The following is a 15,724-nucleotide window of genomic DNA, read 5'->3' as shown; positions in this document are numbered from 1 at the left end:
GATAATTTTTGAATTGGCCCATCAGCTTCGTGAATTCGGACCGTGAGAGCCGAAGGTTTGAATGTGAAGATGCTCCATTTACTCAGCGATAATTTCGAATCGAGATGTCGTTTTTATTAACCAAGGCGTAATTTTAAAACAACACTCACACTGTGTTTCATTTTTCGTGCACGTCAAGCGTTATTCATTTGCCCCTGAGTAATAGACGACAGCTGCGTGATATTATATTTTTTCACAAGCTTGTTCATGGAACAATCGATGCTCCCGCACTTTTATCTGAGGTTTGCTTTTACGCCCCTCCAAGGCTAACTAGGTTTCCTTCTACATTTTACCCTGCTTTCCCTTCTATATCCTCTCCGATTGTTCGAATGCAGTGTTTTTACAATGACTTCCAAAATAATGACGTTGATATTTTTTCAGATTTTAAGGTTTTTAGAACTGCTGTCTATTCTTGTTGCGTGTCTAATGTTGCTTAGCGCTTTTCTGTTTTATCTGTATTATTTGCTGTATTGGTGTTTTGTCAATTAGAGTGCACCTCCATGTAGGCTTCTGTTGGTGGGCACTGACAATCAATCAATCAATAAATAAATAAATAATAAAGAAGTTGCTGACAGTACAGTCCTCAGCCTGGATTTGACAACTTCCATTACGCGTCGTCGTAGAATGTTTCTACTAAAACTTCACGATCATGGCAGCACTTGATGGGTGTCTAAGATTGCGACATCGCAAGGGTAATAAGGCCTGTCAAATGAGGCTCCAGGCTAGTCGTCAGGAAGCGAACGAAAGCGTGGTTGAATTGGAAAGGGCGCTTGATCGGTAATCCAGAGATGCGTGGTTCAAAGCCCGCCACTGTCTTGCTTTTTCGACGACTGCCACATTTCAATAAGGTTATTGCAGTTATTTGCGTTAAAAGCGATTTTTTTTTCTCTCTCGCGTTAACAATTTTAAGTGCCACAATTACACCGCGGTGGAGACACCGATCATGCAGGGCAGCAAAAACGTTGTAATTATGTATTAATGGAAAACATCACAAAGCGCAAGCCTAACCCTGTGTGTGGAGAGCCGACTTTAACATAACTGTTGGTATAGTGAAAGGTTGGTGTAGCAAATAAAATCTCATTTCAGGTGTGTTACCTTGCCTCGTTGCACCTGCACCAAAAACCAAATGATTAAGCCACAGTACAAAAGTTATCAATAAATTACGCCCTAGTAAAAAAAAAAAAAATAGATGGCACCTCAATTCGAAGTTATCGCTTAGTAAATCAAATAATTCCGCATTACAAGGTCAACTCACCAAGTCCAAGTTTACGAAACTCATGTCCCAAATAAAATTTGCCAGTTAGCAAATCAATCATAATTTCACATTCCAACTCTCGGGTAGCTAAACATATATCCATCGCCCTGCTCAACATCTCACCCCGCGTGATACTGCTGTCAGCGACTACACTCTTAAAACATAACTTCACCGCATAGCACGCTCCTAGCTAACCGTCATCCTGAATGACATCGTTATCTTTTGAGTTGAACACATGACTCTTATGCAGTTATATCAATTATTATAAAATGGCGTACGCCCAGCACCCACCACAATTCAAGAGTAATAACGGCGTTGTTCTGTGCAATGCATGGCCTGCTAGGCGGTGAAGCTCCGCTTTAAGAGTGCATGCATGTCGGATGCACCACGCTGCCTCCAACAAACTCCGTGTCAACCCTTCTCATGCGTGGCGCTTCCGAGCTTCACGCTGAAGCATGCATATACGTCATAGCTGGGCCGAGTCAACGCGCACCGGGCAGTATTCTACCTAAGAGCGAGTTTTTAGTAGATCGGCCGGTGTTCATGGTCACAAGAACATATAAGCCAAGCAGGGATTTCCCTACACCCCCCCTAGGGGGGTGTACACCCTCCCTGCATTTTTGCAACACCCCCCCTGAAATTTATCAGGTGACCCCACCACCAACCACCAGCTCGGCCACCAACACGTTCTGGTAGTGAGTCCGGCGCAGCGAATTACATCCTGTACTGTCAAACTTGGGCTGTAGGACCACAGTCATGCAGATGATCGTACCATGCATTTGTCCAAAATCATTTGAAAGTGATTGTTCAATGCATATATTCCGCGCATATACGAGCAAAAATGCGTGCGTGCACGCAAACTCAATGTGGACCATCAAGAACCATTTGCGCCCAACTCAGTCAAGCGAGTATTCTGTGTTTTTTCGTCTAAGGTTTTCACCGTTGTTTGCTAGGTATTCATTGAGTTTCGTGAGACAAGGTGCTAGTCTTTTTTGTTTGTCACTCGTGTGATTATGCATCTTAATGTTGAAATGCCGTTCATAATGAATCTGTATTCTAATGTACTGTGTTCTAACGTAATAACATGTACAAATAAAACGGGAAAGCTGTGCAGATATGTCACCATTGTGCCAGGATTCTTTCCGTGTCTAAGAAAAATTCCGTAAGTGGAACCTCCACCAAGCATTCCCCCCCCTTGAAAGCTCGCCCCCCCCCCCCCCCCCAGCGATGAATTTCTGGAGAAATCACTGAAGCCAAGTGTCCTGTTTCTTTGCAGCGATCACATCACATTGCTAAGCTTGGATTGGATAACTTCCTTTATCGTATCGTATATTTATCGTACCGTATCGGCCACTTGGTGAGAGGGTACAAGTTGCTCAGGGACGCCGTCTTCAGCGAAGGACGTTCAAATGTGGTGCGCGCCGTAACAAAAGTAAAGCGCCGAATTATTGAATCATTATCGTATCGCTCTCGTAGGGTTCTTCCGATGTACTGAAACGCGCTAATAGGCTTTAATTTTAGCGTCACCTATATACAAAGCTTTGCACCGAAACTGCTCGACGCAGTCATCAGCTGAAACGCGATCCACTCAAACCTACCGCTGCGTTTCGGATGGCTGTGAGAATTTCTAGTCTATTAAGACCGCTCGTTGGATTGATGGAGTCCAGGGAATGGGCGAATGTCTCGTGGAAGATGTAACAGATGCGAGCGCCCCCACACAGCTCCGTCATCTCGATATTGCGCGCTGTGCCGTCGATTGTGCCGCAGTACGACGTCGAGAATTTGGTGATTATGTGCAGCAGAGTTTGGCCCTGGAATCGGAGATTGCGTAAAATAAAAGCGCATAATATACATCTGTGATTGATGTCTTTCGCGCGGCTATAGGAACGACAATTGGAAGTTGCTGTCCGAACTCACGCTAGGATATATTCCAGCAGCGCAAATATATAAATGACAATATGTACCTTTGCATCCTTGGAGAACGTGCAGATGGTAACATGCGAGGGAGACAGAAAACATCAATCAGTAGACATTACTATACCCCACATCTTCCAATAGACAAGAATATTACTAAACATTAATGTGACATACTAAGGAAACTAGTTTAAAAACTCAATATACGGTATGCTTCACCTAACATTTGCATATCTGTGTTTCGTCACGACCAATTAGCTTGATCAGTTTTCGTAGTAAAAATTGAATTTTCTGAATTGAGTTCTAAAATTCTGTAATATAACTATCCCGGTAGCTCGAATGATCTAGGAAATTATATATCTATGTCAATCCTTGCTGTTTTTTCTCAATCTTTCGCCATGTATATGAGCCGAAACCATAACTACGGACTCCTCGAGCGCAGATACTATACATCTGGGACGCCTTATCTGGGTCGGAGAGCAGTGGTGGTGCTAGTTAACAGCTTGCCGCAGTAGACTGTTAGAAATGAACTTCACCGCATTGCAGGCTCCTAGCCAACTATCATGTCGAATGATATCGTTATCAGCACCGATTTGTTGAAAACGGGAGACGTACGCCTTTTTTGTGACACTTATGCTGACACTTATGATGGTTGGCTAGAAGCGTGCTATGAGATGAAGTTCATTTTTAAGAACGTTCATAGCTCCAATAATGGCATAGCTATGTGCATGTATCTCTGCTCTAACCTGAACAACATCAACTTCACCTCATGCTGATGACTGGGGAGTTTCATCGTCAGGGGCGATACTCTACCGCAGTGCAATTACCGAGCCTGACAGATTCCCAATTGCGAACTCGACCAAACTACTTGTATATACTGCGGCGCAGGCATATGGTACATTATTTGACATGACGCGCGGATATTGGCAGTCCGCGATGGATGAAGAAGCGCAGATATTCCCAGCGTTTGCCACGCGTCGGGTTCTGTACGCATGGAAAGATATGCATTTTGGGTTGCGTAATTCCGTGGCAACTTTCCAACGGATTACGAATAACATCCTAAGTGAGCGCCGGTGTTACGCCGCGGCGTATATTGATGGTGTACTGAAGTTCTGACCCGAGCATATTCAGCATCTCCGCGCTGTGTTGAAGGCCCCAACGTGAATGAAAACGATGTAGAGACTATTAAAAACCTACTTTGCCGTCTATGGCATCGCCGTAAGAATTGAGCAAGGAGAGGAACTGGGCGACAAGAAAGTTGATTCTGGTCTTCAACTCTGGCAGACACTCCCTAATGTGGCGCATCAGTAACTATACAAAGAATGAAATGTGTGAGTAATCAAAGCGAGTCTCTGGGACTACACTATATCACTTGCCCTGTTAAGAGTCTTGGCCAAATATGGTGTCCCGTTCCGGCTGGCTATCGAAGGGTACTTGCGTTGAATAAATGCAGCTTCGTCCTTGAGGGCATCTTGCATGGTCTATGAAAAACACAACGGGGATCGGTCGGACTGCTCCTTAGAGTAGTGGTAATAACCGCGATACAGAACAGCTTCACTCACGCGAAATAACTAGGCGAACGCTCATAGGGAGATAGTATTGTGGAGACAGAATCATCACGATCGTCATCGGTTTCGGGGCGAGAGCTTCGAGCGCTCAGCATTCCTTCCCTTCTTGTATCATATATACAGTGTCTTCTGCTGCATCTCCCCTGATGTCACACTTATTATTGCATACTTAACAATATGTACGACGACGTTCATTGGAGTTATTGATTTCTGTGGCTATGCCTTCGTTAGCACTTGATTATAGTAAATAATTGACAACGTTTTCGCAGAACAGCCTTGTGGGCCATTCACTGGAGAAGATCTATACCGGAAGTATACGCATAGCTAGCGCTTTTCATGACATCAGGGTCGATAATATTCGGTTTCTCTTCTTACCTGTGCCCCTGTTTCCCTGCCTTGGTGAGCCCCGCTAAGTTGTGATAGCTCATTCTTACGTCATGCTAAAACTGAAAACTGCACGTGAACGCGATGTTTGGACTACGGTGTTATGCCAGACTAAGTGACGTTCACGTAACTAAAAGTCAAATACAACTGAAAATGAGTCGACACATCCAGACTGTGCCTCTTGTAAAGCGTTAGACTAATAAGGAATGACACTTCAAGCTACGAAACTATGTTACGTGGCTACCTTGTTGTTGTTGATGTCTTGCTGTGATCGGTTGACCACGCCGATGATGCCCAGATTGACCGGAATGATGCGTCCGCAGAGAACGTCCATAGCATCTGTTCCGGCGTCCATGAGATCAAGCTTGGTGATCACAGCCAAGGTACGCCGCCCTGGCGTCAACGAACGCATTTATAAGAACATCACGAAGCAAAGCCGACTGTTTTATAACTATACTGTCTCCAATCGAGGATGATAAAGTTACGAATTCCTATAACAGGGAGACACATTGAGAACACTCATGTCATGCCACCTGACTGCACAGCGTTGGCAACAAACGCAGCAGCTCCGCTGTAGTTAGGGGACTGAAATTCGTCCACTAACACTGTGCATGACCAACGGATGGCTTCGCCCGGGCGGTCACGCTCGGGGATAGGAGAATCCCATTGACGGCGCGCCAAGTACGCTCTCTAGAGTCTTCCTATATAAATCTATGGCGGACGCACAGCGAGTAACTTGACGGGACTACGGCCGGGTCCGAGACGCGTCATCGTGACGTGTCGTGGTCTCGCCGGAACATGCGCCGTAGGATTCCATTTCATTAGAAGCGGAAATCTGCATGACGCCAGCTTTCGCGCGATGGTCTCATTGTCTGATTTTTTCCTGACATGCCGAGACGATGTTGGGTGGTTGGTAGCCCGAATCCACATCAATATTCGCGGTGCATCCAACGTCATATGCTTCCCAGTGACGAGACGGACAGCTTTTCATGGCGCGTAGCAATCGGGCCCGGCGGAATGGAAAGACGGTGCGGTGCCATCGACTGCTCGTGTTTGTAGCGAACATTTCCATGACTGCGATTATGAATGGGATACTGAATCGCTTCGAGGTATTGCATACTGAGCTGAGTGGAAAGAATATTCAGCTAAACGGCGCAAATGTGTGAGTACTTTTCGTTATTGGGGCTAACGAGCCAATCTCTCAGTCCGCGTAGCCCAAATGCTATCACAGATTTCATGATTCTGTAAATAGGTTAATTCTCATCTGCGGAGGACTTGGAAGCCTACGACACACACTCTTAAAAAGGAACTTCACCACATAGCACGCTCCTAGCCATCCATCATCTCGAATGATATCGTTATCTGCTCTGATTTGTTGAAAACGGGAGGCGTACGCCATTTTTGTGACACTTATGCTGTTCATAATTGTCACAGAAAAGGCGTACGCCTCCCGTTTTCAACAAATCAGGGCAGATAACGATATCATTCGACATGATGGTTGGCCAAGAGCGTGCTATGCGGTGAAGTTCATTTTTAAGAGTGCACGAGAGAGACTAAACAAATAAATAAAGACAAAATAGAAGTTACCGAACCTAGTCACTTAACTCTGGTGGTGCACGGTTGATAAAAATAGACTTTGCTTAGCAGTATATCTTACAAAACATACCTTTACAAAATGTTTATGTAATATATTAAACATATGTATCAATTACTTTGTCTTCACTCATCAACTTTCATGTTTACAGGTAGCTTCCTCAACGAACCTCGAAATACCTGAGGTGAGACAGCATCATGACTGCAACCCACTATACTCTGCAGCCTCCTTCCGATTACTCTTTGCAGCATTGTCTTGCCTAGCATTCTAGCTGTGTATACTGTTCAAAAGTTTTTTTGTTCTTTTTTTAGTTTACTTTGTCATGTGCACAAATATGACATTAAGAAGGACATTTTCTTGCTGACTTCTGAATGAGCTTGGTTGCTTTTAAGAGGTGTAGACTTTTGTTCCTATATTATAAGATAACCATTACTCAGGTGGACTACATTCCATTTGTATTCTCCGGAGCTGAAGTTGCATGCTGTGTTATCCTCCTCCTCCTCTCAAACCAGGGCGGCACAAGTATATGGCAGCTAAAGTCCTTCACCGAGATAACTTGCCAGAACAACTCCAGCAAATGCCCTGCAGCTCGCCTCCAAAATAAAAAAAAAAACCTACTTTTGATGCACCATGTCGTCAGGGGATTTTGTTCCTACAATCTTCGTGCTTCGTTTTGCATTACAAAAAAAAAAACCAACCCTACACTCTAAGAAAAAAAAAAGGTAGAATTTCCTACCCAAAACTGCAGCAGGACAGTACTTCTACCATTTCGTCCCAATCCACACGCGATTTCTCCCCCGCGGGTATAAGCGTCCCTTTCCCTTGCTCCTCTCTCTCACGTTTGCTCTAAGAGAAAATGCTAGAATTTCTTACCCAAGCTGGTAGAACGACAGTTTCTACGCTGTAGTTTGTTTTTACTCTGCAGTTATACACAAACTGGTTGGAGTAGAAATGTGGTTGCAATGCAGCTCTACCGAAATGGGTAGAAAATGAGCATCCAGGAAAGCCTGCGCAGCGACTTCAACCCTTATTTGCTGATACCATTAGTGCCAATACAGCTTTTTAATGAGCTGTGTAGCATGTAAAATAGAATACATCCTGTGCTGACATATGCATAAATATTACGCATGTGTAGCATATAATGTGGATATGTTGATGTACAGATAGTGGTACTGCTATAACATGCTGTCCTGCATGTGTCTGCTATTGCTGAATATATCTACTTTCATGAAACGCTGCACAATTAGCAATTGCGTAGTGTAGCTGATCACCCATGTTTGTTCACTTGTGATCACCGATGTCCATCACATTTGTTTTTAGTTCCCTTTGATCCTGGTTCCATAAGGTTGTATGCCAGGTGCTAGGGTTATAAATAACATCACTTAGCAGTTTCAGTTATTTGCTGTTTTTATTTTAGTTAGTATAGTATTTGATTTAAATGCCGACATTTCAGGTGTTTGAGCATGGTGCGCCCTAGTCCTCGACACGTATGCAAGTGAGCCCACGTCCTCGGTGGAGCCTGCAGCTAAGGATGCTCTGTCCAGGTGGCGAATTGAACAGTTCTCTTACAAAGAAGGCAGATTTCCATCAGAAGACCAAAAACAAGATTTGAAAAAGTACCAATTACTTCTCTTTTTTAATTGCAAAATATGGGACATGTTACGTGACTACTGGGGCTTTTTGCTTCTTTCCAGCTACCTCAACTGACGACTTCAAGCTTATATAACACAGCTGCATAAGGTGACAATGACGCAGGGGAGCTGGTGTCGTTAGTTTGTGTCCCTCAGTCTCGGAGTTATAGACGTATTACAATGTATTGGAAACCTGGTTGAACAATAAATGTGTTAAACAACAAACAGTTATCAGAAATAAGTACGATGCGTACAATACTCTTACAGAATGCGCTGCAGTGGAGTTCCTGTTGGCATGGTTGTTGCTGTTCAGATTTATGATGTGCTCAACATTGAATACCTCATAAAACACAAACTCTTCCGTGAAACATATTCTGAGGCAAAATACAGCCAGCCCGTCCTGTCTGTAGACCATGTAATGCAGAGTAAATCAGAATCGCTTGAAAGAGCGAAGCTGCTCTGAATAATAACAGTAATGATAAAGACGAACACGAGTTGAAACAAAGTAAAACGAAACATTAGACCTCCCAATCTTTTACGATAATTCGTGCAAAGAAATCGAGTAACACATGGGGAGAGCTTCCAAATATCACAGTCGCACTTCACAACGCACTTGCTTTATTCTCAGATTGCCAACACGTAAATATAACTGGAACGCTAGGCAACCACCAGGCACTGTCCATTGGTGACGGCGATACAACCAATACAACGTTTCGGTGAATTGCGAGAGGCCCACGTAAGTCGTCGATAAAAACCTCATATCAGCTGAGATGGGTGCTTGGGTTCCTTGTTGTGAACGGCCCCCAAGCAGAAGACGTTCACGTTCGATGAAAAGGTACAGCTCACGTGTAATACCTGCCGGCGCAAGTGTTGCAAACGGTTTTTTAGTTTTAGTAAAAAACCAGAGACCTTGTGACCTTCTAGGTGCGACTGGCAGGCGCGAACGCCAACGGGCTCACAGCTGGTTATGGTGAGCATTACGGGGCATTGCGCAACACCAGTGACGTAACGGGGTCCAGAGCACAGCCCGTAGGTTACCTGATTCATAGGAGAATGCGCGCAAGAGGGGTGGAATGAGGAAGAGACACTTCAAGCGCGCGCTTCTCAGAGTGGAGCGATTTCGCCCGGAAAATTTTCTAGCATATGAGTTTCTCGGCGGGAAGAACAGTTTCCAGCAAAAAAAAAAAAAAGTCATGTCATAGTCCCTTTAATGCCCCTCAACTCCCCTCACGGAACATTTGCGGAAACATGCATCGGAGCGGTAGCTTGCCTCTACAATCAAACGCAACCTGCTGCTCATAAAGCTGCAATGTTGAACGCAAACAAAGCAGCCTACGCTATAGGTGAGAGAATATATTAGAAGGATATGCATACCCTCAGGGTCTACTTCTCTTGCTAGCTTCATTGCCTCCGAAGTGGCGAAATCGGTGTTGGCGGGGGTCACAGCCAGTATGATGGCGTTGGGGTTGCTTATGTACTTCAAGACCAGACCATGAATCATCGTCTCGATGTCCTGCGGCTGGTTGCCCACGGGAACCTGCGGAGTTCCACGGTGCAATCATTGACACACCAGGAGAGCAAATTTTCTGGTTATTCACCTTGGTTAGCCCTGGTAGGTCTACTAGAGACAGGTTTACTACCCTGTGTGAGAATATCTTCAGGTTTATAGGTTCAGGGTGAATCCCCTGAAGGAAAATAACCATGGCTATAACTACAACCAACACCACAACCAACTCCCGGGAACTGTCATGTGGGTCATACTTTATCCATCCCTCCCAAACGATCTGTTTCCGCTTGTATTTCTTCACGAATGAGGTTGAAATCCCTGTAGACTTTGTCCTTTGTGTGCAGAAACGTCCCCCACTCATCCGGATCCGGAGTGTCTGTTTTTTCTGTAAGGAACGACGACGTCGTATGTTGAGCATGGGAGGGGTAGCAGAAAGCCTGTTATCTCACATCCACCAGATACAGACAAACACAATATATCCATTGAGCCCTTAAGCCCTTAAGTGTTCATTGGACCTTTGCTTGTATCGTGATTTACGGGTTAAGGTAGTGCAATACCAAACTAGGTTGCAGTTGTGAGAGGTGTGACAGCTTGTGGCAAACAACGATCCGACATGCTTGAGGAAGAACCGACAACCCGGCAAAATGGACACGTAGTGGTATGCCTCCAATTAATCCCTAATGCTTGACCCTCTTACTGGTTTAGATTTACCCAGGACGAAAAGTAAACGATGGATTCGGTACATTAGTACGTTTCAACACTGACGCGTGGGAAAATTTGGTCTCGAATTATCGAAATTAGAATCAGAATTATCGAATTCGAAGTATCGAAAATTGGAGCGAAAATGAAAATGATTAACGTCGAAGGCGATGCATTAACGCGAAATGAGGCAGAATAATACCTTCGTCCGCAGAACTGTGTACGGGGTCTTCAGGGGGGATGTGAATCAACTGGAGAACCAGGGGTCTTCGAGTGACGATGCCACAACCACGTGGGAGAAAGTCTCGCCCGACCAAGCTCTCCAGGACAGAACTCTTTCCAGAGCTCTACAAAAAAAGAAAAAAAGAAAGTGAGTGGCCTCGATTCAAGATTCACGGCAACAATACGCTTCATTTACATTCCCACACTGACCAGTTTTGAAGTTGTGCTGTTTCAAAAGTTGATAGCCCGAGATTTGTTGCTTTCATGTTTTCGCTCTCCATTCAGTAAATACGGTTACAGCTAAACAATTACAGCGACGCTGTCCGTGTTGGACAAAACGCAGATTTGAGAAGAGATACAGGAACAATGTTTTTCTTTTTTTATTCCATGTGAGCGCAGCCAAGCAACTGTGGCTATGAGCGGCGTACAGACGTGGTCAGGTGGAGAGAGGACAGTAGGAAGGAGCGGGGGACAGGGGGTTTAGTATGCGTCCCCGGACGACTTCAGGGGGACCTGTGCCGACATTTGTCTGGAAACTTTTCGGAAAACCCAGGGAAAACCTCAGAGAGAGCACAGCCGGAGGCAGGATTCGAACCCGTGTCACCTCCCAGTCTCGGCGTGGAAAGCGATCATCTTAGCCACTATGCCACGGGAGCTGGTGGACGGTGCGGTGTGTTAGGATGAGAAAATGTACTGGAAACTCATTGAAGGGACATATCTACTGTCTTACATTGTACCGCATAGTTCATATTGCACTGCGAATAGTAACTGATGTGTTAAATTATTCGATTTTCGATTTTTTTATTTTTTCATTAAACGTCCGTACGCTAGAGACAGGTGAAGAGGGAAATCACCCGCGATGGATGACAACACGTAATGGTATGATGAACACGTAATAATTCTTACCTGGACGCCTACCACGACAATTTCTGGCAACTGTACCCCTTCAGTGCCGACTGCGTTGAAGACATCTTGCAGTTTATTAATCACCGGTATTAAAGCTTCCATTCTCAGCTGCGCTGACCACTTTTATGCCTACGCAAACTGAACCCGTTTTGGCCTGAGAATGTCACGAGACTTACTGCGGCTGGTGTGGTGATGTTGATACCAGTTTCACCCGATGACGGGCGTTGAGCCAGTGGCTGACAGGTGTAACTTTGACAGTGGCCCGGGTCGAATGACCGCTATCAAGACCACGTAAACTTCGAGTCCGGGAGCGAAATGTTCTAGCGGCAAGCAAGCGCTGTCTTTGACTGCCCCAACCCACATATACGCCACCATGACAGTTCATGACCAATGCGCTTCGCATTGCGAAAAACGCGAGGGATGATCTGTTCCGAAAGCAGTGGATCCAACTCAAGTGTGAAGCCAACTGTCCTTTATTGTCTGATATCGTGAAACACTATAGCTTTATCTCTTTGCCTCAGGAAGATGACGGCTCTGCTCACACATCGTACGTACGGCTCAGTACGATACGTATCAGTACGATGTGCAGGCCTCCTTATGTATGGGCTCACAATCAGTATGTTCTGTGCAGTGATGTGCAGTCTCACCTTGATACGTCGAAGTTGGCCTCTTTTTTTTTCACTGGTGTTGTCGTTTCAGAGGTACCCCATCAGAAAGAACTGCGATGCATGATAGCGCTTGAAGCAGCGCCGTGATGTACAAGCATTGGGGGCATGGAGGAAGGAAACACAGGAGCGGCACTTCCAACACATTGCCATTGGAACGGGCGTGCCAGCCTTCACATTGCATTCTGGGATGCTCCTGTCTACCATCTCACGTGACCCCAAGGGCATGCGCATGCCATGTCCCAAAGCAGATGACGGGAGTCGTGATTGTCCTGCAGTTCAGATATCTGCATTGCGATGAACGCTGCGCATGGGAGTTTTATTTGAATGTGTTCGGAAGTTGCCTCATGGTTTACGCTTCTGTAACAAGACCGGAACGCCGCGCAGACGGAAGGAACAAAGCGGAAGGAACGAAAGCCGCGCGAGCAACAAAGCGTTGCTAAACCGGAACTCTAGAGAGGATCACGTGGTGGACAAGAAGTAATGGCTGTTTTGACACGAGCGGCCGCCAGAGGGTCCCACGGAGATCTGTTCGAAACGGCCTCTCCTGTGTTTCCTGAGGAGCCCCATACGTACGCATCGAAACGAACAGGAATTCTCATTGTCTATGCCAACCAGTGTTGCCAACATTTTAGACGAACGATCCGCCAAAGTAACCAACCGATTCCGCCAGAATCCACTAAAACCCGTTAAACGCTGAAAAGTTTCTGAAAATGTTGTAATTTATGAAGATTTCACCTGTATTGACAGTGTTCGGGAGCTTGCTTCGCATTCTTGTCCATTTCTTCTTTCCTGTGTTTCCGACAACTTCGGAAAGGAATTCGTACTCGAAGCAGCTGCATGCACCTAGCAGAGGGTTCCGGAGCCATACCTCGCAAAATTTTTTTGGTCTACTACAAGAGGGAGCAAGATGTCCTTTCGCATACACACTCTAATTCATGGTCTGGCGAAAAATCTCGGGTTATATGTCATTATTTCCCCTTGTAAACAATGGTGTGCTGGGTGCAGCGACATCTCTGGCCTTAGTAGTTAGGGCCTTAATTTCGTGCCCTACGGACAGAGCAAAGTCGCTTGTGTCCGCATGGCGCGAAATTACGGCCCTAACTACTAAAGGATCTTTAATATAAGTCCTTTAATGTTGTGGTCTGACCGGGGTATTAGTAGTGTGTGTTCTCCAAAAAGATCAAAGAGGTTCTTGCAGAGAAGGAAAGCGAGCGAATCGAAAGTGAGCTTCTTGCGCGCAAACTGCCGTCAGATACCAAATTTCAGGTGGCTGGTTTCGGTTCGGAAGTTAGCATGCTCTAGGGAATAAATCGATTGTTCGGGTTTTTCAGCCAAAATGCAGCGAGAGTCTGGATCCCCTAGAATCCCTTAAATTCAGCCAGGACCCCGTCAGAAATTCCGCTAGCCGGTAAAGAAATTCTTTTCCCGCTAGTGCAAGTGTATATATATAACACTTTTTCCAAGATGAAATCAATTGCAATATAGCATATGCTGAAGGGCACTCCCTAGCAGGGCATTAGCAAAGTCCAAAGGCAATGTCTTAAATAACTTTCATTAATTAACTTTTTAATTATAAAAGCTGCAAAGTTGTCCCAATGAGAACATCTGTTCCTTTCGGTCACCTGATATCGTAGCCGTTTTCAGAACAAAAATCCGTTCGATAGATCGCCCGCAAAAAATTCGTGAAAGAACGCCATTTTTTTCTTTATTTTCTTCATTGCGCTTCTTAGAAGACGCGTATTTCCTTCATCCCCAACGGTAGAGGGGGAAGGAGCACAGTGCCGCCTCATGCGTCGAAGATGAGCTTTAACTTGCGGAAACAAAACAAAAATAAATGTATCGGGTGACTCTATCGGAACTGGCCTTATCTTGGGTTGCATTTTCTGTTTCCTTTTAATCTTTTTCCAGGACACGAGAGGCGATAGTGTGCTCTTTCTCCCTCTCACATTGGGGGTGAAAGAAAGACGCGTCTTCTAAGAAGCGCAATGAAGAAAATAAAGAAAAAAATGGCGTTCCTTCACGAATTTTTTGCGGGCGATCTATCGAACGGATCTTTGCTCTGAAAACAGCTACGATATCAGGTGACCTAAAGGAACAGATGTTCTCATTGGGACAACTTTGTAGCTTTTATAATTAAAAAGTTAATTAATGAAAGTTAATTAAGACATTGCCTTTGGACTTTGCTAATACACTGCTAGGGAATGCCCTTTAGCATATGCTATATTGCAATTGATTTCATCTTGGAAAAAGTGTTATATATATTTTTAAAAAATCTGTTCACACTTAGCGTGGACACCCTGTATAATGGGTACAAGCAGCTTTTACTAACGAAATAACGAACAGAGCGTGTTGGTTGAATATTGCACATTCATATATACATGTGGCAAACCAGAATCCTTGATGTACGAACAATGTCCTGACGGATTCGTACGTCCGATTGATATTCTGAGGACATCCACTGGACGTTCGAATTCCTTGGGGCATTATTTGTACGTCCAGAGAACGTTCGGTGTTTTTGGGGTGGTTGCTCAGCACCCTCACATGCCACTAATAGCTGTGCATAGTTGAGAACGCTGGGAGAAAAACAAACAGGACAGCACAAACACCATGTGCGTGCTATGCTTGTGCTGTTATGTGTATTTTTTTTTCCTGACGTTCTCGACTATGCACACATTTTAGTGCCTCGTGAGGGCGCTGAGGAACCAAGCACATAACGGGATCGAATCCATGAGACATCATAATGTTCAACAGTGTAATGTTCATCAGGAAACACCAGAAGTCATGTTGTGCAGCACCAGAGCAAACACATCAGGAATCCTGGTGTGGAACACCAGAGAAAAGACACTAGGAGCACCAGGGAATTCTGATGTTACATCAGAGAAGAAAATCCGAGAAATGTCCCAAAGCACAGCCAGTAAAGACACCAGAGTGATTCTGGTGCTTTTTCAATGTGGATGACAACCGCAAACCAAGCGGGGTCAAAGAGTATCACGAGGAGAGCGGCGCGAACGTCCTCACCGTTTGAGAGCAAGCCAGATAACTGAATCGTGATGTCTTTAGTCTGCCCCCAAGCAATTACATTGTGAACCAATTTAATTGCAAAATTATTACGAAGTGTGTCGCTACATCAGTGCTACTCTTATACCGCAGCCCAGGGTATAGCAGCATCCTCGCTATCATGGCAGCTTTCGTGGAAGACAGAAAAACATGTTAGTGGCGGGCATGCACGAATTGCAGCAATAACAACCAACGTCCAACATGTACAGGCAGGCTATGCAAACGTCACCGCTAATCGCAAACAAAGCTTGGTCAAAGCTATTACGGGGAGAGCCGTGTA

At 45.1% G+C, this 15,724-nt stretch overlaps 1 protein-coding gene across 1 annotated transcript in view; it reads right to left on the bottom strand.

The window, feature by feature from the left end:
• The window catches only part of LOC135400179 (dynamin-1-like protein), a 28,603-nt gene extending 16,704 nt beyond the window's left edge, over nt 1-11,899 (bottom strand). The window contains exons 1-9 of the mRNA XM_064631916.1: nt 11,720-11,899; nt 10,794-10,938; nt 10,147-10,277; nt 9,984-10,070; nt 9,760-9,922; nt 5,405-5,553; nt 4,585-4,689; nt 4,406-4,519; nt 2,893-3,105 (exon numbers count right to left, since the gene is read on the bottom strand). Of these exons, the coding sequence (XP_064487986.1) occupies nt 2,893-3,105; nt 4,406-4,519; nt 4,585-4,689; nt 5,405-5,553; nt 9,760-9,922; nt 9,984-10,070; nt 10,147-10,277; nt 10,794-10,938; nt 11,720-11,821 (1,209 nt within the window). The 5' untranslated portion in view covers nt 11,822-11,899. The remainder of the gene's footprint in view (nt 1-2,892; nt 3,106-4,405; nt 4,520-4,584; nt 4,690-5,404; nt 5,554-9,759; nt 9,923-9,983; nt 10,071-10,146; nt 10,278-10,793; nt 10,939-11,719) is intronic.
• Between the last annotated feature and the right edge of the window lie 3,825 nt (nt 11,900-15,724).

The sequence above is a fragment of the Ornithodoros turicata genome, chromosome 7, assembly GCF_037126465.1.
Source record: "Ornithodoros turicata isolate Travis chromosome 7, ASM3712646v1, whole genome shotgun sequence".
In the NCBI taxonomy this organism is placed as follows: Eukaryota; Metazoa; Arthropoda; class Arachnida; order Ixodida; family Argasidae; genus Ornithodoros; species Ornithodoros turicata.
Note: the sequence above shows the minus strand (reverse complement) of the source record. Positions and strands in the feature narration are given on the sequence as shown.